At 42.0% G+C, this 27,665-nt stretch overlaps 1 protein-coding gene and 1 pseudogene across 3 annotated transcripts; both read right to left on the reverse strand.

The window, feature by feature from the left end:
• On the reverse strand, window positions 1–24,462 carry LOC127506408 (guanylate-binding protein 1-like). Of its 3 annotated transcripts, none has more exons than XM_051882880.1 (11): window positions 24,321–24,462; window positions 3,620–3,837; window positions 3,415–3,542; window positions 3,229–3,338; window positions 2,941–3,137; window positions 2,556–2,798; window positions 2,042–2,190; window positions 1,589–1,720; window positions 1,107–1,319; window positions 908–1,010; window positions 1–701 (listed from the first exon to the last, which is right to left on the reverse strand). In XM_051882880.1, the coding sequence occupies exons 2-11, from the start codon at window positions 3,807–3,809 to the stop codon at window positions 304–306; spliced, it is 1,863 nt and encodes a 620-aa protein (XP_051738840.1). In that variant the 5' UTR covers window positions 3,810–3,837; window positions 24,321–24,462; the 3' UTR covers window positions 1–303. The 3 variants fall into 3 exon arrangements, with proteins under 3 accessions (XP_051738840.1, XP_051738849.1, XP_051738830.1); XM_051882889.1 differs by lacking the exon at window positions 24,321–24,462 and adding an exon at window positions 10,183–10,267; XM_051882870.1 differs by lacking the exon at window positions 24,321–24,462 and adding an exon at window positions 5,606–5,831.
• Window positions 7,416–27,305, reverse strand: LOC127506452 (guanylate-binding protein 1-like; annotated as a pseudogene).
• Window positions 27,306–27,665: the final 360 nt, after the last annotated feature.

Consider the following 27,665-nt stretch of genomic DNA (forward strand, 5'->3'; position numbering starts at 1 on the left):
TTTGTTGTTTTTATCCTATTTATTTGCTTAGTTCAAACACAAACAGCATGTGAAATGAAGGTCTACTAAAAACAGCAACAACTACATGCTTAAATCTATGAATTCTCCAGTCACCAGCAACACAGTAGCCTACATAATGTTTGTGTACAGTATACTGTAAGAATGACAATTAGGACATTACTCAGTAATAAGCTAAATATAATGTTATTAAATAAGAACCTACTGATGATTGTGTTTCATAAGCTATAACTATAAATGAATTCATTTGTAATATAACAGTGATTTGCATGAAAGGGTTATTTATTATTTTTTGAGTCCTTTCATCAGCACCTTGTATTGGAGGATGGCAGGAAGGACGTCTGAAACAGCTCCAACAATAGGCATCACATATTCCTTCATAAAACCGGTAGAACTTTTCTCTTCCTTTTCTTTTTTAAGATTGTTTATCTCTTCATTCAGAAGATCAGCTTTCTCCCTAAAGCCTTTGTTTAGCAGCTCCTCCCGCTCCTTCAGTTTGCTCTCAATGGCTCTGTCCATCTCCTGCTGCTGCTGCTCCATCTCCTGTTTGAACTTCTCCTTCATCTGCCTCATTTGATCATCTAGCCGCTCTTTTTCTGCCACCCACATCCGTTCACTCTCAATGCGTTTCTCCTCTTCCTCTTTAGACTTCTGTTCCAGCAGAGCATTCTTCTCCTTCTCCTCTGTCAGTCAAGATAAAAAAAGAGAGAAATGATGTGAAACATGATTCTAATACTAAACCTCCAGGATCTGAACTCCTCCTTAGAGATGCTCTTAAGTAAGAATTTGAAAAAATGCATATGAAATGGAAACCAAACTCAATTCCCAATGCTCAAGGATGAAACAGCCTAATGAATTACAAATATTCATGAGGTTGATAAAGATTTACCTTGAATCTTTCTGTCGTTTTCAGTGAGTTTTTTGTCTGTGTAGAGGATGCAGTTTGCTTCAGCTCCTCGCTCATTCAGAAACTCATTCAGCACAGCCTCAGCCTGCATATAATACAGTATATTAGAGCACATTCGTAGACATAACCCTATGTGTACTCAAAGAACCATTTTATAAAAACACACAGAATGTGTCCTCACCGATACACCTTTGTTGGGTTCTCTGCGGTACTGCTCAACAATGGCGTCTCTGTCTCTGCAGTAGAGTTCATATCCTCCAGACTGACTGTACTCTCCATTCTGCAGCCGTTTATTCATGTCAGAGAATAAATTCTTCAGCAGATCTCTGCACTTTCTCTCTGACGCCATCTCATTCTCTTTCCAAAGGCCTACATAGTGTACATCTATGTTTTCCTAAACATACACACACATATAAACATGGGAAAAAGTCTGTTATACTAGCTGAGTTATTGGTTAAGGAATAAATAACTGTATGTGTCCCCCTCCAACTTTCCTAAAATAAAAAGATAATTTTTTCCCACACACACAAGGACAGTATTCAAATACTTCAGCTAAATATAATTTAAAATAATGCATAATTGTTAAATTAACAAGCCTTTGCATATTTAAGAATATAGCTGCATTATTATAAGTGTGCACATAATTGTGCACGTGAAACTCACCACCAGTTTTATTAGGTATTCTCCTTTTTCATCTTTAAAGGAGCGTTTCATGAACTCAGCGGTGGCCAGACTGCTGAACTTCTGGTGCTCTGAGGAAATATCATCCACACTTACTGGGAACTTGTTCTTCACCTGCAAAGAACAGCATGTTTTGTCACTGAATGGATGTAACAATTAAAGTACCCAAATTAAAACTGTTCAGTTAAAAAAGAAAAAAGAATAACTGTGAATTTGACACATCCAGAGCTTTATTTATTTACTAAATATTATCATGTTAAATGGATGCTTGATGCATGATGCTTTAAACTATTGCCTGCTGTAAGTGACCTGTATGTATAATTTCATTTAACATTATATTAATCAAATCATTATTAACAGGCAGCTTTAGATAAGTAAAGTCCAGTTTGCTGAGTAACAGCACTGACTAAATATATGAAATTGAGTGTGTCTTACCTCTTCCATCCCACTCTGATACACTTTCAAAGCTTCTTGAACAGCTGCCTGGTTCTCTAGTTTTGCCAGAGTAACCACTGCATTGTCCAGACAGGGCACCTTCCCACTGCTGATTGTATCCACATAAATCTGCACCAGATTCCCGAGCACTGACGACACACACAAACACATCAATATACTTACCTTTTTAAATGTAGACCTGGTTTCACTGAGAGGGCTTAGATTAAGCCAGGATTAGGCCTTAGTTCAATTATGACATTAAAGTTGCTTTTATAAACATGCCTTATAAAAACATTACTGGTGTGCATCTTGAAACAAAACAATGGCATTGACATATTTTAAGAGAAGTCAGTGCAAGTTGCTTTTAGTTAAAACAGCACAATAATGCATTTTAGTCTGGGACTAGGCTTAAGCCTTGTCTGTGAAACCGGGAGATAAAAGCGTATGGGTCTGAAGTTTGCACTCTGAACACTAAAATGTCCCAATAAATTACATTATTGGGTAAAACACTCACATTTGCCAGTAACTCTGTGTCCTCCTTTCAGTGTTTTCACTAAACTCTTGTGATAGATGTGGTCACAAAAACGACCTGTGACCTCCAGAAAATCTGGTACAAGGTCCCGTTCTTGCAAGCTTTCTAAGCGTGTCATGTTTTCATTTGAGGCTGGAGATGGGAAAACGAAACAGTTCCGGGATGGGAAATAGGTTCGGATGCATTGACGGGGCAGGTTGTAGTCGCTGGCTTTCTTATTTACACCTAAATGAGGTTTTTAGGAGAAAATAACACATTTTACCAAAGAAGATTGTGTCAACATTTTTGTTGTTGTTAATATTTGCTGACTATTAATTTACATTCACATACTGGTGCTTGATGTTTACAGTATGTCTGTCTAAAATACCTTTCTTCAGCTGGAGGGCAAACTCAAGGTACTCGTCCTCGGTCACTTTCTTTCCATCAATTACCAGTTCCAAGGTGAAATCTCTAACCACCCAGATGAATGATGGAAAGAAAATCACATATTTTGAATCCTCCTCTTCCTCTTCTGCTGCTTCTACCGATTCAATCTTGATCTTTTCAGCGAGCTCAGTAACATAGCTGCAGCACGTTGAGAAATAACAGCATCTTACAAAGTGTATGTTTGTAAATTTGAAAAAAGAAGTGGGTTACGTTGCAGGTTAAAGGATACTGCAGCTTTTCCACTGCATTGTTATCGATGGTGCCGCGGCTGTTGTACACCAGAGTGCTGCTGAGCAAAACAGCCAGACAGAAGATCCAGCCGTCATTCTTAGAGTCTCCCTGAAACACAGTGTCTTTAAAATCAAAGAATCCACCATATAACAATATTAATACGTCAACAGCTCCTTGTCCTCACCTTGTCCACATCACCGAGTCCCTCTGTGTCCAGCAGCACCAGAGTGTGTCCTTCTTTATAGGGGTGAGGGACACACCACATCCAGATGCCTTTGGTTTTCGACTCAATAGTGTTACCGAGAGCAAAGCCTGAGACAGTTACAGTTTTTAGCATGATGTAGCTAATATTCACACATTAAGTTGGCGTGTCTAGACAGTTCTCTCACCTGACTGTTGTCCTGCCAGGCGGTTCATAAGGTAGGACTTCCCCGTACGGTAGAGTCCCACCACAGACACTACAACCACCGGCTCACTGATCCTACTCAGGAACTCAATGGCATCCTTACAGACGCAGAGTGATCCGTTCACATTCTCCACCAAACAAATGGGTGAAGGTATTAGTCTGGCATTAGACATACTGGCTCTCTCTAGCTCTTCCTGTTTGCTGAAGGGGAAAAGTAATAATTTGTTTGCTGTAAACAATGTTTAAAAACACAACGCACTTCAAAACAATTAATTCTTTATGGACTCTCAAATATATTCTGTGTTAGCCATTAAAAACCTAATTTTTATCTCTACAAAAATAGTATGAAATGCTTACTGGCAAGTCATTGGCTGTGTCCGAAATCGCCCCCTATACCCTTAAATAGGGCACTATTTGAGGGGACAGCCATTTGTAGTGGTGTCCGAAACCATAGTGGTTTGTACATGCTAGTTTTCATGGCAGAGTTTAACATACATATTCATTACTACTAGGGCTGCCAGTTTGCTACATTTCAAATGATTATTAAATAGCAAGCACAAACTATGCGAGATCGGCAGCCCTTCCGGTTCACTCAGTGTCCGAATTCACTCACTCATTTCATTCACTCCTTCAAGTGGACTATATTAGTGGAGTAATGTAGGGAATAGTGAATGAGGGTATAGGGGGCGATTTTGAACACAGCAATTGTCATTCATACACCAGAGACCTGTTCTTCTTGCTGATTCTTAGCTATATAATTCTGTTCTTAAAACTCACATGCTTTATTATTTCACAAGAATTATGATTTCATTACAATAGTTCATTTATTTGCATGATATTCGCATGATAACATATTGATTTGAAGGGGTAAAGATCAATGACTTAGAGCAAGGGGTTCCCAAACACATTCCTGGAGCCTCCCCAACACTGCATGTTTTCCATGTCTCCTTAATCAAACACACCTGATTCAGATCATCAGCTCATTAGTCGAGACTCCAAGACCTTAAATGGGTGTGTCAGACAAAGTTGACATGCAAAATGTGCAGTGCTGGGGAGGCTCCAAGAATGAGATTGGGAAACCCTGACGTAGAGTATTTGTATATGTATAATATATGTATAATAATGTATGTATGTATGTATGTTTGAATGTATAATAATAGCACCATATAGGTCTTATTAAATCACAAAATAAACATTTGATCATTAAATACATATTTGATGATATGCAGTTGCAATTGTACATGGCTTATTAAAAAAACAAAAACAAAAAAAAAAACATCAAGTTTAAGACTTTTATGACTAGTGGCAACAATTACTGCCCACATTCATCTAGCCATTTGACATCATTGCCACATCATAATAGGCTTACAATTATATGAAAATATTATAATATTCTATTATTAATAATAATAATAGGCCTATATATCAGCAATAATACATTGAAACAGGTAAATAGTGTTTTAATAAAACAGCATCTACATTTATTTGAGCAGGAGTGGGTCAGGTCTGATCACGCATTGGTCTAAATACGAGTCAGAATCACAACGGAATAACATAAACGTCCTGAGATTTGAATGTGGTTTTCCAAGCCCTCGTGCGCACCCTAAAGGAAAATAATTTTTGTCTCATAGGAACAGTTATTTATCTGCTGCAGATTTCAAAGCCAATAGGGATGTATTTTCAAAACAGTTCTTCAAATTAACCAGTGTAGTTCTTCAGATATTCACATAATTAGAATGTGTAGTTAAAAATTAAATGTAAATAAAAATCACACTGTAAATAAAATGTGTGAGCCTAACTTGCATAATTAAGTCTTGAATGAACATATAATGAAAACTGATTTCAACCTATTAACGGTAGCTTAATACAAAAAAGTTTGCACTGATCTCTCGTAATATTTTGCAATTATTTGTTTGTGAATATTTTATTTTTGAATAAATACCGAATAAATAAAAGAAAGTTCACTTACATGACACTAAATTTAGCTATAACGTGTCTTGAATCTACTGTATGATGAGATGAAAGATACCGACGCTCTCTTCCCTTGATGATACTTCTCACTACGCACTGAACGGAACCGTGGACGGGGTTGTTTTGTCCGCCCAAATCGATTTATAGCAGAGTAACGGGTGATTTCTTGGAAATCTTATCCAGTGGCCTAACCCAACCAGCGTTGTTTTGCTTTTATTTTCACTTTCGTGTCTGCACCACTGATTCTCCAATGAGAGAGCACGCCTCGTCTCTGTACCATTTATCGTGTAAAAGATAATAAAGTATCACACATGGGGAGCCTGCGCATTTGTAAGCCTGTTGTAGTTGTTTGGAGAGTTTATGAACGATGTTTTAAACTAGTGATGGGAAGTCTGGCTCTTTTCTGCGAACCGGTTCTTTTACGTCCTCACGTAATGACGTCAATTCTGTCGTCCCGTTGGAATGCATTAAAACACATTCAAATAAAGTAATTTGAAATTATAACTTCAGTTAAATAATAATCATCGTCATCATCAGCAGCATCATCATCTTGGATAATTTTCTTACATTTACGATTTGCAAAAGCACCCGGCACTGATGTGCAAACGCGGTTGTTTCACACGTTTTAAAGGTATAAGTGAATATAGTCTTCAACTTTTTACAGAAACAATGATTCAGCTCATAAAGCTTAAAGTGTTAGTTCACCGAGAAAAAAAAAAAAAAAAGTTGGAGCCATTTTAAAGCAATGTGTGTTTTGTCCATTGGGTGGCGCTCTGACACTGCGGTGTATATATTAAGAGCACCTGGTTAAAGAGAGGTGAACCAATGGGAAAGGTATATAATATGTTTTGAGAATTCAGTTGAACGCAAGAATCCTTTTAGCAAATAGACAAGAATTAAAAAAATGTATTGAAAACTTGTAACAGAAGCCAAAGGTCATATGTCTTCAAGAAACATGTCTAAAACCCAGGGCCGTGCACAGACCTTTTGAGGGGCATGTGCTGAAACTGAAAAGTCCACACACATTAAATTCTGCATTCTGCATGATAAAATATAAAGAAGCACAGTGACCTGATGATTCTGTAATGTTTTATAGTTACTACAACAGTACTGTAGTAAAACCATGTTTTACTATGTTTATACATGTGAAGACGAGCGGGGAGTATAGGCTACTATATTAAAAAAGATTATCTAGTGAGCAAATACATGCATATTAACATCTTAAACATTAACCATACTTAACCATACTGTGTGACCATATATAATATGATTAAATGTTAATAAATTAAGTGTATCAGCAGATAGCCATCATAAATCAAATAAGAAATTTCTTAGAAATATATTTTACCTAGCTGACGAGGATCACTCGCTTTGTGTCAAACTCAAATGCAGTCACGCCGGGTTTTTGACCTTCGAATGTGTGCAAATGTGCAATTTGTCCGTCATTAAAACGACGGCATCACATTAGGCTAAGTCATCATCAATAGGTTATGAGCGCTCAGTTTTTCCTGTTGTAAAATACGTTTGGCCAAAATCTCAATTTATAAAAGATGTAATACTACTGTATGCACAGGCTATTTAAGGCTATTTGTAGAGTATTGGCTATGACTAACTTAGCTGGCAAATGCTAGCCCCCTCCCTCTCTCTCCGCCGCCGGTCCGGTCTCAGGCCTCAAATGCATAAAATATGAGCCTTTATAGACATACTAGTGTTTCTTCCGTAAAGACAACGTTGTACTTACTCAAACAACAAGATATTTATTTACCGTTGCAAGACGTTCAGCTGCGTCTGCTGTGGAACTTCAGTTTGCTGCACTCAGGGGGCGGAGTTAAGAGGTTTGACTGACAGTTTGAGCTGATCCAAAAAGATTCTGTCACAAGCTCTTTTTAATACCTTTAATTGGCTAAATATATTTGTAAATCAGACAGACAGACGTAAAGGGTGACCAATAGCATTGATTTATTGAAGAAAATAAATAAAATAAAACATCTCCAAAAAAAGGGCACTTCGGAGTGTAAGGACAAAAAGGGCATGTGCTCTGCACAGGTTGAGCCCTACCTTGTGCACGTGCCTGCTAAAACCGCATCTTGATTTTAAAATTCAAGGTTATGAAGGAATACGGAAAGATAGGTAAAGAGGAACTGGAGGAGGAGGAGTAACTTTTATTGAACAAGGAGTGAGGTTTAGAGAAATAAGTATTAATGATAAAGCAATTATTGTAGAAATCTGAACTGATAAAAGTAGATTCAAGGTGATTAACTTCTTTAACCTGTGTAAAATATTACAAGAAGAAAAGTTAGAAGAGTTGATAGTGGGGACAAAGTTGTATGATGTGGTGACTTTAATAGCCATAACACTGGTATAAAAATACAGACTTAAATGGTAAAGTAAATGAAGAATCAATGGATGAAAAATGGGTTAGTGTGTATTAATGATACTGACACAAGAGTGTAAATGACCAGGAGTCAGTACTAGAGCTTACATTATTATCAGGGATCATACACCGATCAGGCATAACATAATGACCACCTCCATAATATTGTGTTGGTCTCCCTTTTGCTGCCAAAACAGCCCTGACCCGTCGAGGCATGGGCCTCTGAAGGTGTGCTGTGGTATCTGGCTCCAAGATGTTAGCAGCAGATCCTTTAAGTCCTGTAAGTTTGCGAGGTGGGGCCTCCATGGATCGGACTTGTTTGTTCAGCACATCCCACAGATGCTCGATTGGATTGACATCTGGGGAAATTGGAGGCCAAGTCAACACCTCAAACTCGTTGTGCTCCTCAAACCATTCCTGAAACATTTTTGCTTTGTGGCAGGGCACATTATCCTGCTGAAAGAGGCCACAGCCACCAAGGAATACATTTCCATGAAAGGGTGTACATGGTCTGCAACAAAGCTTAGGTAGGTGGTACGTGTCAAAGTAACATCCACATGGATGGCAGGACCCAAGGTTTCCCAACAGAACATTGCCCAAAGCATCACACTGCCTCCGCTGACTTGCCTTCTTCCCATAGTGCATCCTGGTGCCATGTGTTCCCCAGGTAAGTGACGCACACGCACCCGGCCATCCACATGATGTAAAAGAAAACGTGATTCATCAGACCAGGCCACCTTTTTCCATTGCTCCGTGGTCCAGTTCTGATGCTCACATGCCCACTGTTGGTGCTTTCGGTGGTGAACAGGGGTCAGCATGGGCTGACTTGTGTCTAAAAGTGTTGGAAATTCCTTCTCGCATAACATGAATTCATCAGAAATTGAATCCAGGTCTATCTTGACGTAATCATGATTATCTGTAACAAGATTACTGGAAACTTTTCACTATTGATTTTGATAGCAGGATTAGCATTTGCCTGTCACTCTCTAATAGAAGGACAATTATGAACTCATTGATGTTAGGAGTCAAAAGAAAGTGACAAAGTCTTTTTCTGACTGCGGTATAACCTGCCCCGCTGCTGTCTGCTCCATTTCTTTGCGGTGAGAAAGTGCCTTGTGGAACATGTGCTGCCTTAGAAACCCTTATAGAGCACAAATTTATAAAAGTTTGGAATCTCTTTTGAGAACTAATAATCAATGGAAAAAAACAAATGACCAACTGAACTATGGAGCTGTGTTTCCTGACAGCTCTGGGGAATCTTGCTGAGGTTTTAGAAGAGGCGATCCACAGCGTAAGGTTCCATGTCTGGAAAACGCAGGTATGTATTTTGTGGCAAAAACCATGACAATAATTTGTCATTTTTATCCTATTGTATACTATATTTATTTGCTTAGTTCAAACACAAACAGCATGTGAAATGAAGGTCTACTAAATACAGGCAAACTTGTGTCTAACTACATGCTTAAATCTATGAATTTTCCAATCACCAGCAACACAGTAGCCTACATAATTTTTGTGTACAGTATACTGTAAGAATGAGAATTAGGACATTACTCAGTAATAAGCTAAATATAATCTTATTAAATAAGAACCTACAGATGATTGTGTTTTATAAGCTATAACTGTAAATGAATTCATTTGTAATATAACAGTGATTTGCATGGAAGGGTTATTTATTAGGGCCCGAGCACCGATGGTGTGAGGACCCTATTGTAATTGCTCAGTCAATTATTCTTCTTCTCCGAAATGAAGTGCATTTTTGAGGGCCTAAACATGCTCGAAAACTCATGAAACTTTGCAAGTGGTGAAAATTTACGTGTGATATGGGTTTCAAAATTAGGTGTGGTAAAATGGCTCGATAGCGCCACCTACAAAATTTAAATTAAGCGCCGTTCGGTAGACACATGTAACAACCCAGTACCTACAAGAAAGTCCCTGGGTGCAAAATCTGAAAACCCAACAGGAAGTGAGATATTTTGAATTTTCTCTGCAAAATTTTTGCAGTTTTTGCCATTTCCAGAAGTTGTACTTTAACAAACTCCTCCAACAGCATTAATCAGATCAACATCATATTTGGTCAGTCTATTCTTAAGGCCTTTGCGAAGTTAACTTTCGCAGATCTTGAGTTTTCACCCAAGGGTGTGTCCAGGATAAAACAGCCTAATGAATTACAAATATTCAAGAGGTTGATAAAGATTTACCTTGAATCTTTCTGTCGTTTTCAGTGAGTTTTGTATCTGTGTAGAGGATGCAGTTTGCTTCAGCTCCTCGCTCATTCAGAAACTCATTCAGCACAGCCTCAGCCTGCATATAATACAGTATATTAGAGCACATTCATAGAAATACTCATAACCCTATGTGTACTCCATTTAATGAAAACACACAGAACGTGTCCTCACCGATACACCTTTGTTGGGTTCTCTGCGGTACTGCTCAACGATGGCGTCTCTGTCTCTGCAGTAGAGTTCATATCCTCCAGACTGACTGTACTTTCCATTCTGCAGCCGTTTATTCATGTCAGAGAATAAATTCTTCAGCAGATCTCTGCACTTTCTCTCTGACGCCATCTCATTCTCTATCCAAAGGCCTACATTGTGTACATCTATGTTTTCCTAAACATACACACACACACACACACACACACACACAGTACACATATAAACACTGGAAAAAGCCTGTTATACTAGCTGAGTTACTGGTTAAGGAATAAATAACCATACACTTTTTTTATAGCTGCCCTTTTAATACAATTCATTTTTTTGACAGGAACCTTCATTAATAAGCCTTTATCTGACCGATTTCTGCTGTGCTCTAAATCACTCACAAATCTTATGATAATTCGATAATCTCCATTCAGTTTTCACACAATATTAGTTGTTTTCATGCCTTTTGCACAACATTGCACCATTTCATGCTTTTCATCTTCAGAAAGATCTTTCTTCCTCCCCATATTGCATGAGAACTGTGACTTGCTTAATAATGTGGAACAACCTCTAAGTAGGGTTTCCATAGACCTGGGAAATTATTTTGTCTGAGATTGATACCAGTTATCTAAAAAGGCATGGATAAATAAACAAACAAACATTTTCTTAAAAAAAATAAAATCTGAATGTTTATTGTACTGAAATCTTACTGATATGTCACTTGCATAATAATTTGGAACGCAGTGTACTTGTCCCCCTCCAACGTTCCTAAAATAAAAAGATAATTTTTTCCCACAAACACAAGGACAATATTTAAATACTTAAACTAAATCATTAAATAATGCATATGGTTAATTACAAGCCTTTGCATATTTAAGAATATAGCTGCATTATTATGAGTGTGCACATAATTGTGCATGTGAAACTCACGACCAGTTTTATTAGGTATTCTCCTTTTTCATCTTTAAAGGAGCGTTTCATGAACTCAGCAGTGGCCAGTCTGCTGAACTTCTGGTGCTCTGAGGAAATATCATCCACACTTACTGGGAACTTGTTCTTCACCTGCAAAGAACAGCATGCTTTGTCACTGAATGGATGTAACAATTAAATGAAAGTACCTAAATTAAAACTGTTCAGTAAAAAAAAGAATAACTGTGAATTTGACACATCCAGAGCTTTATTTATTTACTAAATATTATCATGTTAAATGGATAACATGATGTTTTAAACTATTGCCTGCTGTAAGTGACCTGTATGTATAATTTCAATTAATATTATATTAATCAAATCATTATATTAACAGGCAGCTTTAAAGTCCAGTTTGCTGAGTAACAGCACTTACTAAATATATGAAATTGACTGTGTCTTACCTCTTCCATCCCACTCTGACACACTTTCAAAGCTTCTTGAACAGCTGCCTGGTTCTCTAGTTTTGCCAGAGTAATCACTGCATTGTCCAGACAGGGCACCTTCCCACTGCTGATTGTATCCACATAAATCTGCACCAGATTCCCGAGCACTGACGACACACACAAACACATCAATATACTTACCTTTTTAAATGTAGCCCTGGTTTCACTGGTTTCATTAGGCCTTAGTTCAATTAGGACAGTAAAGTCGCTTTTATAAACATGCCTTATAAAAAACATTACTGGTGTGCATCTTGAAACAAAACAATGGCATTGACATATTTTAAGACAAGTCAGTGCAAGTTGCTTTTAGTTAAAACATAATGCATTTTAGTCTGGGACTAGGATTAAGCCTTGTCTGTGAACTCGGGGGATAAAGGCGTATGGGTCTGAAGTTTGCACTCTGAAGTTTGAATGTCCCAATAACTGTTAAATTGGTAAAACACTCACATTTGCCAGTAACTCTGTGTCCTCCTTTCAGTGTTTTCACAAAACTCTTGTGAAAGATGTGGTCACAAAAACGACCTATGACCTCCAGAAAGTCTGGTACATGGTCCTGTTCTTGCAAGCTTTCTAAGTGTGTCATGTTTTCAGGCAAGGCTGGAGATGGGAACACGAAACAGTTCTGGGATGGGAAATAGGTTCGGATGCATTGACTGGGGCAGGTTGTAGTCGCTGATTTTCTTATTTACACCTAAATGAGGTTTTTAGGAGAAAATAACATATTTTACCAAAGAAGATTGTCATTTTTATTTTATTTTTTTGGTTGTTGTTAATACACTGCTCAAAAAAATTAAAGGAACACTTTGAAAACACGTCAGATCTCAATAGGGCATTTCCTCCCAGATCTGGACCAGGGCATCACTGAGCTCCTGGACAGTCTGAGGTGCAACCTGGCGGCGTCGGATGGACTGAAAGATGGACTGAAACATAATGTCCCAGAGAGGTGTTCTATTGGATTTAGTTCAGGCGAGCTTGGGGGCCATTCAATGGTATCAATTCCTTCATCCTCCAGGAACTGCCTGCATACTCTCGCCACATGAGGCCGGGCATTGTTGTGCACCAGGAGGAACCCAGGACCCACTGCACCAGCGTAGAGTCTGACAATGGGTCCAAGGATTTCATCACGATACCTAATAGCAGTCAGGGTGCCATTTTCTAGCCTGTAGAGGTCTATGCGTCCCCAGACCATCACTGCCTTCCCAGACCATCACTGACCCACCACCAAACCTGTCTGTCACATGTGCTCAGGGTGAACCTGCTCTCATCTGAAAAGCACAGCGTGCCAGTGGCAGACCTGCCAATTCTGGTGTTCAATGGCAAATGCTAATCGAGCTCCATGGTGCCAGGCAGTGAGCACAGGGCCCACTAGAGGATGTCAGGCCACCCTCATGAAGTCTGTTTCTGATTGTTTGGTCAGAGACATTCACACCAGTGACCTGCTGGAGGTCATTTTGTAGGGCTCTGGCAATGCTCATCCTGTTCCTTCTTGCACAAAGGAGCAGATACCGGTCCTGCTGATGGGTTAAGGACTTTCTAAGGCTGTGTCCAGCTCACCTAGAGTAACTGCCTGTCTCTTAGAATCTCCTCCATGCTCTTGAGACTGTGCTGGGAGACACAGCAAACCTTCTGGCAATGGCACGTATTGATGTGCCATCCTGGAGGAGTTGGACTGCTTGTGCAACCTCTGTAGGGTCCAGGTATCGCCTCATGCTACCAATAGTGACACTGACCCTAGGCAAATGCAAAATTAGTGAAAAACAGTCAGAAAAGATGAGTAGGGAAAAAAATGTCAGTGGCCTCCACCTGTAAAACCATTCCTGTTTTGGGGGTTGTCTCATTGTTGCCCATCTAGTGTACCTGTTGTTGATTTCATTAACACCAAAGCAGCTGAAACTGATTTACAACCCCCTCTGCTACTTAACTGACCACATCAATATCCCAGGAGTTTAACTGACTTGATGCTATTCTCTGATTAAAAAGTGTTCCTTTAATTTTTTTGAGCAGTGTATTTACTGACTATTAATTTACATTCACATACTGGTGCTTGATGTTTACAGTATGTCTGTCTAAAATACCTTTCTTCAGCTGGAGGGCAAACTCAAGGTACTCGTCCTCGGTCACTTTCTTTCCATCAATTACCAGTTCCAAGGTGAAATCTCTAACCACACAGATGAATGATGGGAAAAAAATCACATATTTTGAATTTCCTCTTCTGCTGCTTCTACCGATTCAATCTTGATCTTTTCAGCGAGCTCACTAACATAGCTGCAGCACATTGAGAAATAACATCATCTTACAAAGTGTATGTTTGTAAATTTGAAAAAAGAAGTGGGTTACGTTGCAGGTTAAAGGATACTGCAGCTTTTCCACTGCATTGTTATCGATGGTGCCATGGCTGTTGTACACCAGAGTGCTGCTGAGCAGAACAGCCAGACAGAAAATCCAGCCGTCATTCTTAGAGTCTCCCTGAAACACAATGTCTTTAAAATCAAAGAATCCACCATATAACAATATTAATAAGTCAACAGCTCCTTGTCCTCACCTTGTCCACATCACCGAGTCCCTCTGTGTCCAGCAGCACCAGAGTGTGTCCTTCTTTATAGGGGTGAGGGACACACCACATCCAGATGCCTTTGGTTTTCGACTCAATAGTGTTACCGAGAGCAAAGCCTGAGACAATTACAGTTTTTATTAATATTATTAGCATGACGTAGCTAATATTCACACATTAGGTTGGCGTGTCTAGACAGTTCTCTCACCTGACTGTTGTCCTGCCAGGCGGTTCATAAGGTAGGACTTCCCTGTACGGTAGAGTCCCACCACAGACACTACAACCACTGGCTCACTGATCCTACTCAGGAACTCAATGGCATCCTTACAGACGCAGAGTGATCCGTTCACATTCTCCACCAAACAAATGGGTGAAGGCGTTAGTCTGGCATTAGACATGCTGGCTCTCTCTAGCTCTTCCTGTTTGCTGAAGGGGGAAAATAATAATTTGGTTGCTGTAAACAATGTGTAAAAACCTGCAGACACAACATACCTCAAAACAATTAATTCTTTATGGACTCTCAAATATATTGTATAATTTACATTCTGTGTTAGCCATTAAAAACCTCATTTTTATCTCTACAAAAATAGTATGAAATTCTCACTGGCAAGTCATTGTCATTCATACACCAGAGACCTGTTCTTCTTGCTGATTCTTACCTAGTTAATTCTGTTCTTAAAACCCACATGTTTTATTATTTCACAAGAGTTATGATTTCATTACAATAGTTCATTTATTTGCATGATATTTGCATGATAACATATTGATTAGAAGGGGTGAAGATCAATGACTTAGAGTATTTGTATATGTATATATTTGTAATAAAACGCGGCAACATGACAATACAAACAACAATATCAGAAATTGACTTTAACTGTTAGCGGTCCCGCTTAGAGACCGTCCGGGATTAGTGATCCTGTTTCACGCGCCTCAATCCAAGCAGAGTTTTTCAGAAAGTCAGCCCGCACTATTTCAGAGTGACAGTATGAGATTAATACAATGTTACTGCTCAAAACTCACTATATTGTGACCTAATGCATTTGATATTATATATAATAAACTGACGCATTTTTTATGAGAGAACGAAGAAGTTTACCGGGAACTATTATCAGTTGATCCATCAGTTGACTGACTATTAGAATCGTCTTTCTGCGAGTCATTAAGAAATTATGGTTCTATGTGCCGTACCCACCATTGAGGTCCCCGAAGTCCGGACCTCTTTTTCCGAGGTATTTATAATAAAGTTTGTTAAATAATTGCCTAATATTAACTCTACTTTGGTGCCGCACGGATAGGCTATATTGCACAACGCCAAGATTACCGACCTTCTCATCTGAGCGGTCAGCGGGCTCAGCGGTCAAACAGCGCTCATCAATGCAGGGGCGAGCTAGGATGTGCTGGTCGTGACTATTGGCCTAAGCTTGGCCACCCCGCTCACGACTGGTGTTTCTGTCTCTCTTTTTTCTAGACTATAATTGCGTTTATATAGACGCAGAACCGTCACTTTAGGACTACAACAAACATGATACTTTTCAGACGCGCATTCCAACTTCGCCTCAGCGTCAGGCGCAAGTCAAACGAGCGCTGAAATGGTAAAGGTGACGACGAGAGAGCTTCAGTTGAACAACAGTGAACTGCGGTCAGATGAGATGTTGTCAGGCTATGTCAGTAAAACTCAGAAAAATGAACATGACTGTCCAATTAGCCGTTAGGCTATATTGTGCTCGCGGCGCGCATTCAAGAATTGCACGCGCAAACGCGCGCTGTATATTACTTCATTATAAATAAAGCGCAAAAAAAAAAAAACTAGCATGCACCATCGTTGTTCTGTTGTAAATTAAGTCATGAAATTACCAAAAATGCTATTAAAGCTGCCTCAAAACTGTGCGTGCATGTATGTATTTGTTGTGACATGGTTTTAAAGCTATTGTTATCCAATTTTTTGGCCTCCAAATGTCTTAAAATGCACATATGTACACCAAGGAAATACAAATTTTCTTGAACACCCCTAGCAAACTACATTTTGTGACCTCTGGAATTATGAAACCCTGCTTATGGCCTTGGTTCTATTCTATCTAACGAAATATGAGGTAAATGTGTGAATACATACTTCTCCTAATGTGCGCGCTCTTGGACTAAAAGTTTGTATGTGTAGGCTATACACTGTGATCAAAAATAAATGGGAGCAAACGCGATTGAATGTAGAGGTTTGTGTTATTCTAGTTATTCTATTCAAAATATCAATAGGCTAACTACCGACTGATTTTGCATTCCTATCAGAAATTAAGAATTATTAGTGTAATTGTAAATAGTAGTCAAATATCGAAGCTATCTAATCTGTCTAATACTTCAAAACTCAAGTTTAAATCAGAATATTTATTGTAAAAAATGTTTCTGTAACAGCTGCCAAAAATAGTATATAGCTCCACTGTGGTTTGTGATTTATTTTCAAGGAAATAAATAAATAAGTTTTCAAATAAGTTTTTATTACATGAAATGGCTTCAATTATGCAAATCAAAAAAGATTTTTGGGGGGAACTTAGAAAAACTTTGCTATATGGCAACTCCGTACCACAATGGAAAATGGTCAAAAAAGTAGTTTTTCTATAAAATTATGATTTTCTTTTCTATTTAAATGCACATTTCTTTTAGAAATTGATAAATTTATATACTTGGAATTCATGCAAACCAAAAATAAGTAGATCCTTATCATTTAATCCCTATCATTCCCTATCATTTGGCTAACTCATCCTCACTGTCATCACATGGAAGAGCTAACACTGCACTCTTCCTATTGCCCTTTTCGTAAAATATTGCTATATTCATTTTCTGAAAAGAATGAATAATTTTATTTATACATAAACACAACTATACTACAAAAAAAAAAAAAAAAAAAAAAAAAAAAAAAAAAACACTTCAAAATAAATAAATAACAGCAATCATATTCTTGATGCTACTATCTATAAAAAAAATCCCAATGGGGAAATACATTAGGTTACTGCAATTCCACTGTGGTAGCTACAGAGTTGCCATATGGCAACATACCTGTTTTTCCATAGTGGTACAGCATTGCCAAATGGATATTTTCTCAATTTACAGTAAAACTATGTTAGACAAAGTTGATTTGTAAATAAAACTTTCTAATTTACTTATCAAAGATGCTGCAAAAAAATCCCCCTTGAGAAGAGATGTTTAGAAATGAGGTAAATAGAGCAATTTCTGGAGCACTTCTACAGGTGTCTTCCGTGTGAGGGTGACAGTGGGAAAGAGAGTTTTTGAGGGACATTCAAAATTCATGGGAATTAAAAACAGCACATCATTGGCAACCTTAAGGCCTAACCTTTTAATTCCCAAAGTGCAATATATTGTATTTTTTTCTGAATAACAAGGAAATGAGTATGGCAACTCTGTACCATAGAGGGATAACAATACTATGTATCAGCAATAATACATTAAAACAGGTAAACAGTGTTTTAATAAAACAGCATCTACATTTATTTGAGCAGGCGTGGGTCAGGTCTGGTCGCGCACTGGTCTAAATACGAGTCAGAATCACAACGGAATAACATAAACGTCCTGAGATTTGAATGTGGTTTTCCGAGCCCTCGTGTGCCCCCTAAAGGAAAATAATTTGTCTCATAGGAACGTCTCGGTTACAAAGGTAACCCTCGTTCCCTGAAGGAGGGAACGGAGACGTACGTCGGACAGACCGACGAATAGGAATCTCGCTAGAGAAGCCAATCTACTTAGAGTGTAACTACAACGAGCCAATGCACATTGGCATGCAATCATATGCATCAGCTGCTTGCCTCGCAGTGCGGGTATATAATGAGCAGCAGGTGCGTTGCATCTTCAGGTTTTCGCTGAGGAGCCGAACCGGATAGGTGGCAGCATCAGCGGGGTACAGCGACTGTGGCGACGGGACGTACGTCTCCGTTCCCTCCTTCAGGGAACGAGGGTTACCTTTGTAACCGAGACGTTCCCATTCAGTCAGTCACGTTCGACGTACGTCGGACAGACCGACGAATAGGAATCCCTACCAAAGCGCCACAGGAGCTGCCCCCTTCCAGCGCTCTGTTGTAAGCCACCTGAACCCCCTTGCCTACGGACGGTGGGACAGGGCTAACACAGAGAGTGTTGATCACTGCTGTTCCCCAAAACCCACTCAGTGAGACCATTGGATAACGCTGGGAAAGCGTACCCTTCCGCTGGGAAAGGAACGCTGCGGAAGCCACATCCTTCCCCGAAGGAGTTATGTGGAGAAGTACATATGGACTAACCCGTAGGCTGTACTACATATGGAAGAACTGGGGTGACTCCAACTCGTTGAGAGGGGGGTTCTCCCAGAGGGAAAGACACAGGCTTCGTCTAGGAGCAACCGTGGAACTAGACATATGGGATCCCAGTAGGGTCACACATATGGTACCCAGCCTAAACCCGGTTCTCAAGGATACAACGGAGTATAGGCCTAGCGCCAGACGCTCCGCCACGTCGGCTGCCGAAGGGAGATCGGAGGACTCAACAGGGTCTGCCTTGTAGGGACTCTCTGGAGAAAAAGCGCATATAAGCGCAGCAAGCCGACACTAAGCCGGGGCCTCTCCGTGCCTCTGACCTGAGGTGAGAACACGGGAGGAGACCGGCTCGACACGAAGGCTATAGAATCTAGCGAACGTGTTAGGTGTCGCCCAGCCCGCAGCTCAACAGATGTCTGTTAGCGAGGCGCCACGAGCCAGCGCCCAGGAAGATGCGGCGCCTCTCGTGGAGTGCGCATGCAACCTGAGCGGGCAGGGCACGCCCTGAGCTTGGTAAGCCAGGGCGATGGCATCCACTATCCAGTGGGCCATCCTCTGCTTGGAGACAGCCTTTCCCTTCTGCTGGCCTCCGTAACAGACAAAGCTTCAGGACCTCAGACCAGCTCTTTGAGTTCTGTCTATGTACAGTCGCAAAGCACAAACTGGACAGAGCAAAGCCAGGGCTGGGTCTGCCTCCTCCGGGGGCAGCGCTTGCAGGCTAACTACCTGGTCCCTGAAGGGAGTGGTAGGAACCTTGGGCACATAGCCAGGCCGGGGTCTCAGTACCACGTGGCCGTCACCCGGCCCGAACTCTAGGCACGATTCGTCGACCGAAAAAGACTGCAGGTTCCCTACCCTCTTGATGGAGGCCAATGCAACCAGCAGCAAAGTCTTCATAGACAGAATCTTTAAGTCTGCTGATTGCAAGGGCTCAAAGGGAGCAATCTGAAGTGCTCTCAGCACCAGAGCATGGTCCCTAGAGAGTATGGAGGGAGGATGAGGAGGATTCAACCGTCTCGCCCCCCTAAGGAACCTGACGACCAGGTCGTGCTGACCAACAGACTTGCCATCTATGTGGTCATGATATGCAGAGATAGCAGCAGTATGGACTTTGAGGGTGGAGGGGGACAGCCTACGCTCCAACCCCTGCTGCAAGAAGGAAAGCACGACACCGATCGAGCATCTTCGGGGGTCCTCTCGATGAGAAGAACACCACTCGACGAACAGGTTCCACTTCAAGGCATAAGCCCGTCTCGTAGACGGAGCACGTGCCGAAGTGATGGTGTTAAGTACCTCGGGGGGTAAGTCACCTAGAACCTCCGCATCCCGTCCAGGGTCCAGACATGGCGTTTCCAGAGGTCTGGACGCGGGTGCCAGAGAGTGCCCCGTCTCTGAGAAAGAAGGTCCTTCCTCAGAGGAATGGGCCAGGGAGAGGCTGTCGCGATAGTGCGCAACTAGCAGGACCTGCTCCTCGTCCTCCCTGACTTTGCACAGGGTCTGTGCAAGTAGGCTCACTGGGGGAAACGCATATTTGCGAAGGCCCCGGGGCCAGCTGTGTGCCAGTGCATCTGTTCCGAGTGTTCCCTCGGACAGGGAGTAAAACAACTGGTAATGGGAGGTTTCTGGTGAGGCAAACAGGTCTACCTGAGCCTCTCCGAACTCTCCAAATCAGCTGGACCACCTGGGGGTGGAGTCGCCACTCTCCTGGCAGCGCAGCTCGTGATAGCTCGTCGGCCACACGGTTGAGCACACCGGGAACATGAATGGCACGAAGCGACCTCAGATGCTTCTAACTCCAGAGGAGGAGATGGCGGGCGAGTTGCGACATGCGACGGGAGCGTAGACCACCTTGACGGTTGATGTACGCAACAGTCGCAGTGTTGTCCGTACGGACCAGTACATGCTTGCCCCGTAGCGGCCCTTTGAGGCGGCTCAGAACAAGGCGTACCGCTAGCAACTCGAGGCAGTTGATGTGCCAATGCAGATGGGGGCCCGTCCACACCCCTGACACTGCATGCCGGTTGTACGTGGCACCCCAGCCTGTGGCAGAGGCATCTGCGAATACCACAGCATGCCGGGACACCTGCTCTAGGGGCACTCCTGCCCGAAGAAACAAGGGGTCCGACCACAGGCTGAAGGCTTGGCGGCACTCCTGAGTGATTGCCACCCGGAACGTGCCGCGTTGCCACGCCCATCTCGGGACCCGGCCGTGGAGCCAGTGTTGAAGCGGCCTCATATGAAGCAGACCGAGCGGGGTTACTGCCGCTGCGGCTGCCATATGCCCCAGGAGCCTCTGAAAAATTTTCAGTGGAACCGCTGTCCTGCCGTTGAACGTATTCAGGCAGTTCAACACCGACTGAGCACGTTCCTCTGTGAGGCGTGCTATCTGTTCAACTGAATCCAACTCCACACCGAGAAAAGAGATCCTCTGCACCGGGGCGAGTTTGCTCTTTTCCCAGTTGACCTGAAGACCCAACTGGCTGAGGTGTCTGAGCACCAAATCCCTGTGTTCGCACAACTGATCCCGGGACTGTGCCAGAATGAGCCAGTCGTCGAGATAGTTGATGCGAACACCCTGTTCTCTCATGGGAACAAGGGCTCCCTCCACGACCTTCGTGAAGACGCGGGGAGACAGGACCAGCCCGAAGGGTAGGACTCTGTACTGATATGCTCGACCTTCGAACGCAAAACGCAGGAATGGCCTGTGTCGTGGAAGAATCGAGACATGAAAGTACGCGTCCTTCAGGTCAATCGCTGCAAACCAATCCTGGGGACGGATGCACTCAAAAATGCGTTTCTGCGTGAGCATTTTGAACGGTAGCTTGTGGAGGCTCCGATTCAAAACTTGCAGGTCCAAGATCGGTCATAACCCACCGCTTTTCCTGGGTACAATGAAGTAGGGACTGTAGAACCCTGACCTCATATCGGCTGGAGGGACCGGCTCTATCGCGTCCTTCGCCAGTAGGACCGCGATCTCTGCACGCAAGACACGGGCATCGACAGCCTTCACTGCAGTGAGGTGGACGCCGCCCCTGAACTTGGGGGGGACGCCGGGCGAACTGAATCGCATAGCCGAGCCCGATGGTCCGAATGAGCCAGCGAGACGGACTGGGGAGCGCTAACCAGGCTCGCAGAGACCGTACAAGCGGGATCAAAAGGACCGCAGGCGTACCCGCAGTGAGGCAGTGAGGTGGAACACAGGGACGCAGCTCGGGAGGCTCTCTCTGCGAGGCGGTCCGAAGCGGGGTCAGACTGTGCTGTGCAACACCTACCTGGTTCCACGGTTGGGCAGGGGGCGCAGGAGAGGCTTTGTTGCCTTCGACTGCATGCTGCTGCCCTCTGGCGAAGGAAGAGGGGGATGAGAGTGGTGAGGCTTTTTCTCCTCCCACTCTGGCTGTTGGACCAGCGGCAGAACAGAAACAAACTCAACAAACAGGATTTACCACCCGGCCCTCCTCCGACTGGGCCGGAGTTTTTTTTTTTGTTTTTTTTTTGCAGGGGACGACACCCTTGGCAACGAGCAGACTGAGGGCCCACGAGGAACTCAATGGTTTGTCGGGGAGGCTCCCCGGTCTGCCACTAACTGAGGAGAACTGCTGGGCTCAGTCCCCGACAGTGTCACCGAAAAGGCCACCTTGTGAGATGGGAGTGTCGAGAAAGCGTTGAGCTTGACGACCTCTTGCACCTCAGCAAGGTAAGCCAGGGGGGCGCTTCTGGACCACTGAGGTGGACATCGTCTGGCCGAAGGCCTGCGCCGTGACTTTGATCACGGTTAGTCAACAAGCGCAGCTCAACCCCGGCTCAGAACTACCCTCATGCATAAAGAGTGCCTTGGCCTCACATGCAGGGTGGGTGTGGTCTGTGAACAGCCACCCCACCCATAAGGGTAGTGAGAGAGTAAAAAAAAAAAAAAAAAAAAACACTTATGCAGATTTTGACACTTTTGGCGTTCCATATTTTATGGCACCAATATAGCTCCATACTGCCAAGTTTTTCCATGCACATCCGGAACACCCGGGAAAGCATGGCTGTAAACTCTGAATCTGAGTCAGCATAAGCACACACCATTACAGTGGGCAGCGTCACCCTCATTTCCAGAGCATAACAGCCCTCTCTCCGATGCTGCAATCGACATCTGACCCTCAGCTGGAGCCCTGAATGAAATGCTAGGTTCCCCTATGAAAAGGACCAGCAATCCAATCCAGAAGCTGCACAGCATGTAATGTGCTAGAGAGGGAGGGGCCCTAGGGGGTTGGTTCCCTGAAGGAACCCCTCAACCTCAAGTCACCCAAGCCATTTCACCAAAGTAGACCTCTTCTGGTGCACCAGAGGGCGCTACAATGGAGATTAGGCAAGGAGACCGCGCATCTAGAGCGCCGAGCGAGCGCTGGGTTGCCGTGACAACCCGCGCTGCAGCCAGACAGCTCGACGGCACACGACACGCAGAGGAGCGAGAGGTTTGCTCTCGCTGATCTCCGCGGTCTCCCAGAGTGTCGGGCAGACCCGCGGCTGTGCTTTTACATACAAGCGGCAGCTGGCCAACAACAGAGGGGACTCAAGCTTCCCGGAGAAAGAAGAGTCACGACCGGCGTGTCGACGTGATCATGTTCTCATACGAAAACATGAACCACCCACGAACATCGTTTCAGCACGCGCCCAGACATGGCCGTCAGTGAGGACAGGAAACGACCACATCCAGAAACACACAAATAGAATGTCATCTTTAAAAAGACGCAAGCTCTACTTGTGTAAGCTCTTTTAGGGACTTTACTCTTTTAGAGTGCTGAAGCACGCAGGGGAACGGCCGCAGCAACACAGACAGGGATTGTGTGCAGCCTGTCGTGTGCTCTTTCTCTCTTTGAAGGCGCTCACTCTTACCAGCCGTAAAAACGGCTTTCAGCGCTCGAAGCGCACCGTACCGGCCGTGAGAACAGCCTTCTGACGTTGTCAAAACAGCTATTTGCTCTATAATGGCAAACGAAACAAAAAACAGAAAATAAAGAGAGAACTTCGACCCCGCTGCTGTGCTGTTCGCCCGCACTTGAAAAAAAGAGAAATTCAACCAAAAAGCTTGACTCGTCTTCTAGCAGACACTTGCTTGTAGAGAACAGGAACAAACACCGTTCGGCTCCGAAGCGAAAAGCTGAAGATGCAACGCACCTGCTGCTCATTATATACCCGCACTGCGAGGCGAGCAGCTGATGCATATGATTGCATGCCAATGTGCATTGGCTCGTTGTAGTTACACTCGAAGTAGATTGGCCTCTCTAGCGAGATTCCTATTCGTTGGTCTGTCCGACGTACGTCGAACGTGATCGACTGAATGGGAACAGTTATCTGCTGCAGATTTCAAAGCCAATAGGGATGTATTTTAAAAACAGTTCTTCAAATTAACCAGTGTAGTTCTTCAGATATTCACATAATTAGAATGTGTAGTTAAAAAAATAAATGTAAATAAAAATCACATTGTAAATAAAATGTGTAACTTGCACAATTAAGTCTTGAATGAACATACCATGAAAACTGATTATAACCTATTAACGGTAGCTTAATAAAATGTTTGCACTGATCTCTCATAAAATTTTGCAATTATAGGCCTATTTGTTTTTGAATATTTTATTTTTGAATAAATGCCAAATAAATAAAAGAAAGTTCACTTACATGACACTAAATTTAGCTATAACGTGTCTTGAATCTACTGTATGATGAGATGAAAGATACCGACGCTCTCTTCCCTTGATGATACTTCTCACTACGCACTGAACGGAACCGCAGACATTGTTTTTCAGTATCCGCCCAAATCGGAAACGGGCGATTTCTTGGAAACCTTATCCAGTGACCTAACCCAAATGAACCAGCGTTGTTTCGCTTTTATTTTCACTTTCGTGTCTGCATCACTGATTATCCAATGAGAGAGCACGCCTTGTCTCTGTACCATTTATGGTGTAAAAGATAATTAGAGTAGGCTATCACACATGTGGAGCCTGCGCGTTTGTAAGCCTGCTGTAGTTGTTTGGAGAGTTTAACTAGTGATGGGAAGTCTGGCTCTTTTCTGCGAACCGGTTCTTTCGGACAGTTCGTTTCAATGAACCGATTCAAAAACCGTTCACTGGTTCTTTTACGTCCTCACGTAATGACGTCCATTCTATCGTCCCGGCGGATCAAAATGCATTGAAACACATTCAAATAATGTAATTTGTAATCATAATTTAAGTTAATAATAATAATCATCGACATCATCAGCATCATCATCTACGTTTCTTACATTTAGGCTACGTTTTGCAAAAGCACCCAGTGCAGGCACTGCATTGCAAACGCGGTTGTTTCACACGTCTTAAAAGTATAAAGTAAACATAATCTTCAGCTTTTTACAGAAACCATGATCCAGCTCATAAAGCTTAAAGGGTTAGTTCATCCAAAAATTAAATTTGTCATTAAGTACTCACCCTACTTAATGTCGTAGGCCTACTCATGTCGTTCCAAACCCGTAATACATTCATTCATCTTCAGAACACAAATTAAGATATTTTTGATGAAATCTGAGGGGTTTTTTTTATCTCCCATAGAAAGCAACGAAATCACCACATACAAAAGGACCAGAAATGTAGTAGGAGCAAGACGAAACGGACTCAGATAAAAAGGCATCAAACAAAACGGCCTCAGACATAAAGGCATCAGACGAAACGGACTTAGAAAGAAGCGAATTGCCCCGCCTCAATGTGATGTCACGTGCATGCAGTTTTCTGTTAAATTTTACATTAAGTTGTATAAAACATATCCCACTGAGATTATTTTGTAAATTTGTATTATTCACTAGTTTTATTTGCATGTATAAGAAGTTAGCAAAATAACATATTGCAAATAGCATTGCAAACTATTGCATAACAAAAGTGTGTAACTATGATTTTTTTTTTTTTGTCAGATTGATAGGCTACTATTTGTATAACAATAATTTTACTACAAATACCATAAACTATAGTGTAGCAAAACCATGGTTAATTTGTGGTTACCATGGTTTACTACAATTACCATTTTGTTTTATTTGTAGTAAAACTATGGTTCATTTTTATAAGAGAGGTAAAAAATATTTAGAGCTATTTGAATGCGTTGTTATAAGCACAGCTGCTTTGTGTACAGAGGTTACCAAGGAAACGGCTTTATTTCTTCTGTTCCAGCGCCACCTACTGTCAGCGAGTCGATTAGGCAAGGCAAGGCAATTTTATTTAGCACATTTCATACACAATGGTAATTCAAAGTGCTTTACATAAAAAGGAAACAAATACATAAGAATAAAAATGGAATGCATAAAAAATAACAATAACAATAAAAATAGAATACCACTACCTGAATGGAAGAGTCACATTTTACTTTTTCATTCAGCCTGTTGCTGTTTTTCTGCAGACCAATGTGAAAATCGGCATGTTCTGTTCTGTTCTTTTCTTTTCTTTTAAATAATCTACATGAATACCATCAACAGATAGATTCTACATAATTAACATGCACGCACACACATCTTACATCAATTTGGGAATTGTAACAGTAAAGAAAAAACAACTGAAGGACGGCATTATGATGGGATGAAAGCCAATAGAAAGTTAGGCTATACAAAAAAAAAAAAAAAACCCGATGCCTTTTAGTCTGAGTCCGTTTCATCCTATGCCTTTTCGTCTGAAGCCTTTTGGTCTGAGGCTGTTTCATTCGATGCCTATTTGTATCCAGGTGAGACCAAGGACCTGCACCTTGACACGACCACAACGCAGCCCTGAAGTATCAGCAGAGATTGAGTCAACTAGATCATCCCCTGTGAAGGCCTCATCGACACGACAGCCACGACACAGTTCCTCAACAACCATCCATACCAGCGTGATGAATACGATCCTCAATTGGATGGAACTGAAATAAATACTTTTAATGTTGCGATCCTATTGGACTTATGATAGCAACCTGAATTGTAACAAAGCACTGTTGGCCAGAGGAGAACTGGCACCCCGACTAAGCCTGGTTTCTCCCAAGGTTTTTTTCTCCATTTTAACACCAATTTGCCACTTGTCTGCCACCTGATGTCACCTGATGGAGTTTGGGTTCCTTGCCGCTGTCGCCTCTGGCTTGCTTAGTTGGGGACACTTGACTTGACATTTTGATATTCAACAGTGCTTTGATCTGCCTGCATTGACACTATTCTTTAAGAGCTGCTGTGCAGCCAAACAATGTACCAGTTATCAATGTAAAGCTGCTTTGACACAATCTACATTGTAAAAAGCGCTATATAAATAAAGGTGACTTGACTTGACTTGACTTGTACGAGACCTGACACCTGACGTCGTTTTTCCTGAGACCTGAAGCCTTTCAGACTGAGGCGCGATGCCGTTTTGTCCGATGACTGAAGCCTTTTAGTCTGAGGCATGACGCCTTTTTGTTGTATGACTGAGGTGTGAGGAAGTCCTAAAATGTACACCGTACACAAGATGTCGAAAGTTTACCTGGTGTTTGAGGTCTGCCTTTTACTGTAATAAATGAGCTCCATACGACTGAATGCAATTGTTTAAGATATAATATTTTTACATGCAAAATATAGAACTTTTTCCTGCAGGCTACTAAAAAAGCGAACAGTATCAGGTTATTTATAATGCACGACGTGCCACCCAGAGTCTGTGTTTAGTAAGTTAAACGGGTGATTTCCGGGAAACCCCTGAACTTGTCTGAAGGTACTGAAGCAACCAGTGTTGCCAAGTCCGCGGTTTTCCTGCGGAATTGGGCTACTTTTACACTGTTGCTGAGGGTTGTTTTTCGTGTCCGCGTGTTGAATCGACCCATTTAGCGCCTGGAATGCAAGTCATTCTACAAAACAAGTCATTCTACAACGTTTGATCAGATGCATAAGGCACAAAAAATGTCCCAAAGTGTGTTTCCAAAGCTTAAAGTTATTAATTCAAGTGTTCTTTTTAACATGATTTATGATAAAATGTTTTTTTTTTTTTTTTTTGAAGATTAACATACTATTTTTAA

This window comes from Ctenopharyngodon idella, chromosome 2, assembly GCF_019924925.1.
Source record: "Ctenopharyngodon idella isolate HZGC_01 chromosome 2, HZGC01, whole genome shotgun sequence".
Classification (NCBI taxonomy): Eukaryota; Metazoa; Chordata; class Actinopteri; order Cypriniformes; family Xenocyprididae; genus Ctenopharyngodon; species Ctenopharyngodon idella.

Coding starts and splice junctions, on each gene's coding strand:
- LOC127506408 (XM_051882880.1), bottom strand. CDS start 3,809: ATGTCTAATGCCAGACTAATACCTTCACCCATTTGTTTGGTGGAGAAT. Junction 3,543..3,619: donor CCTGGCAGGACAACAGTCAG/GTGAGAGAACTG, acceptor TAACTGTCTCAG/GCTTTGCTCTCGGTAACACT. Junction 2,191..2,555: donor ACACAGAGTTACTGGCAAAT/GTGAGTGTTTTA, acceptor GTGTGTCGTCAG/TGCTCGGGAATCTGGTGCAG.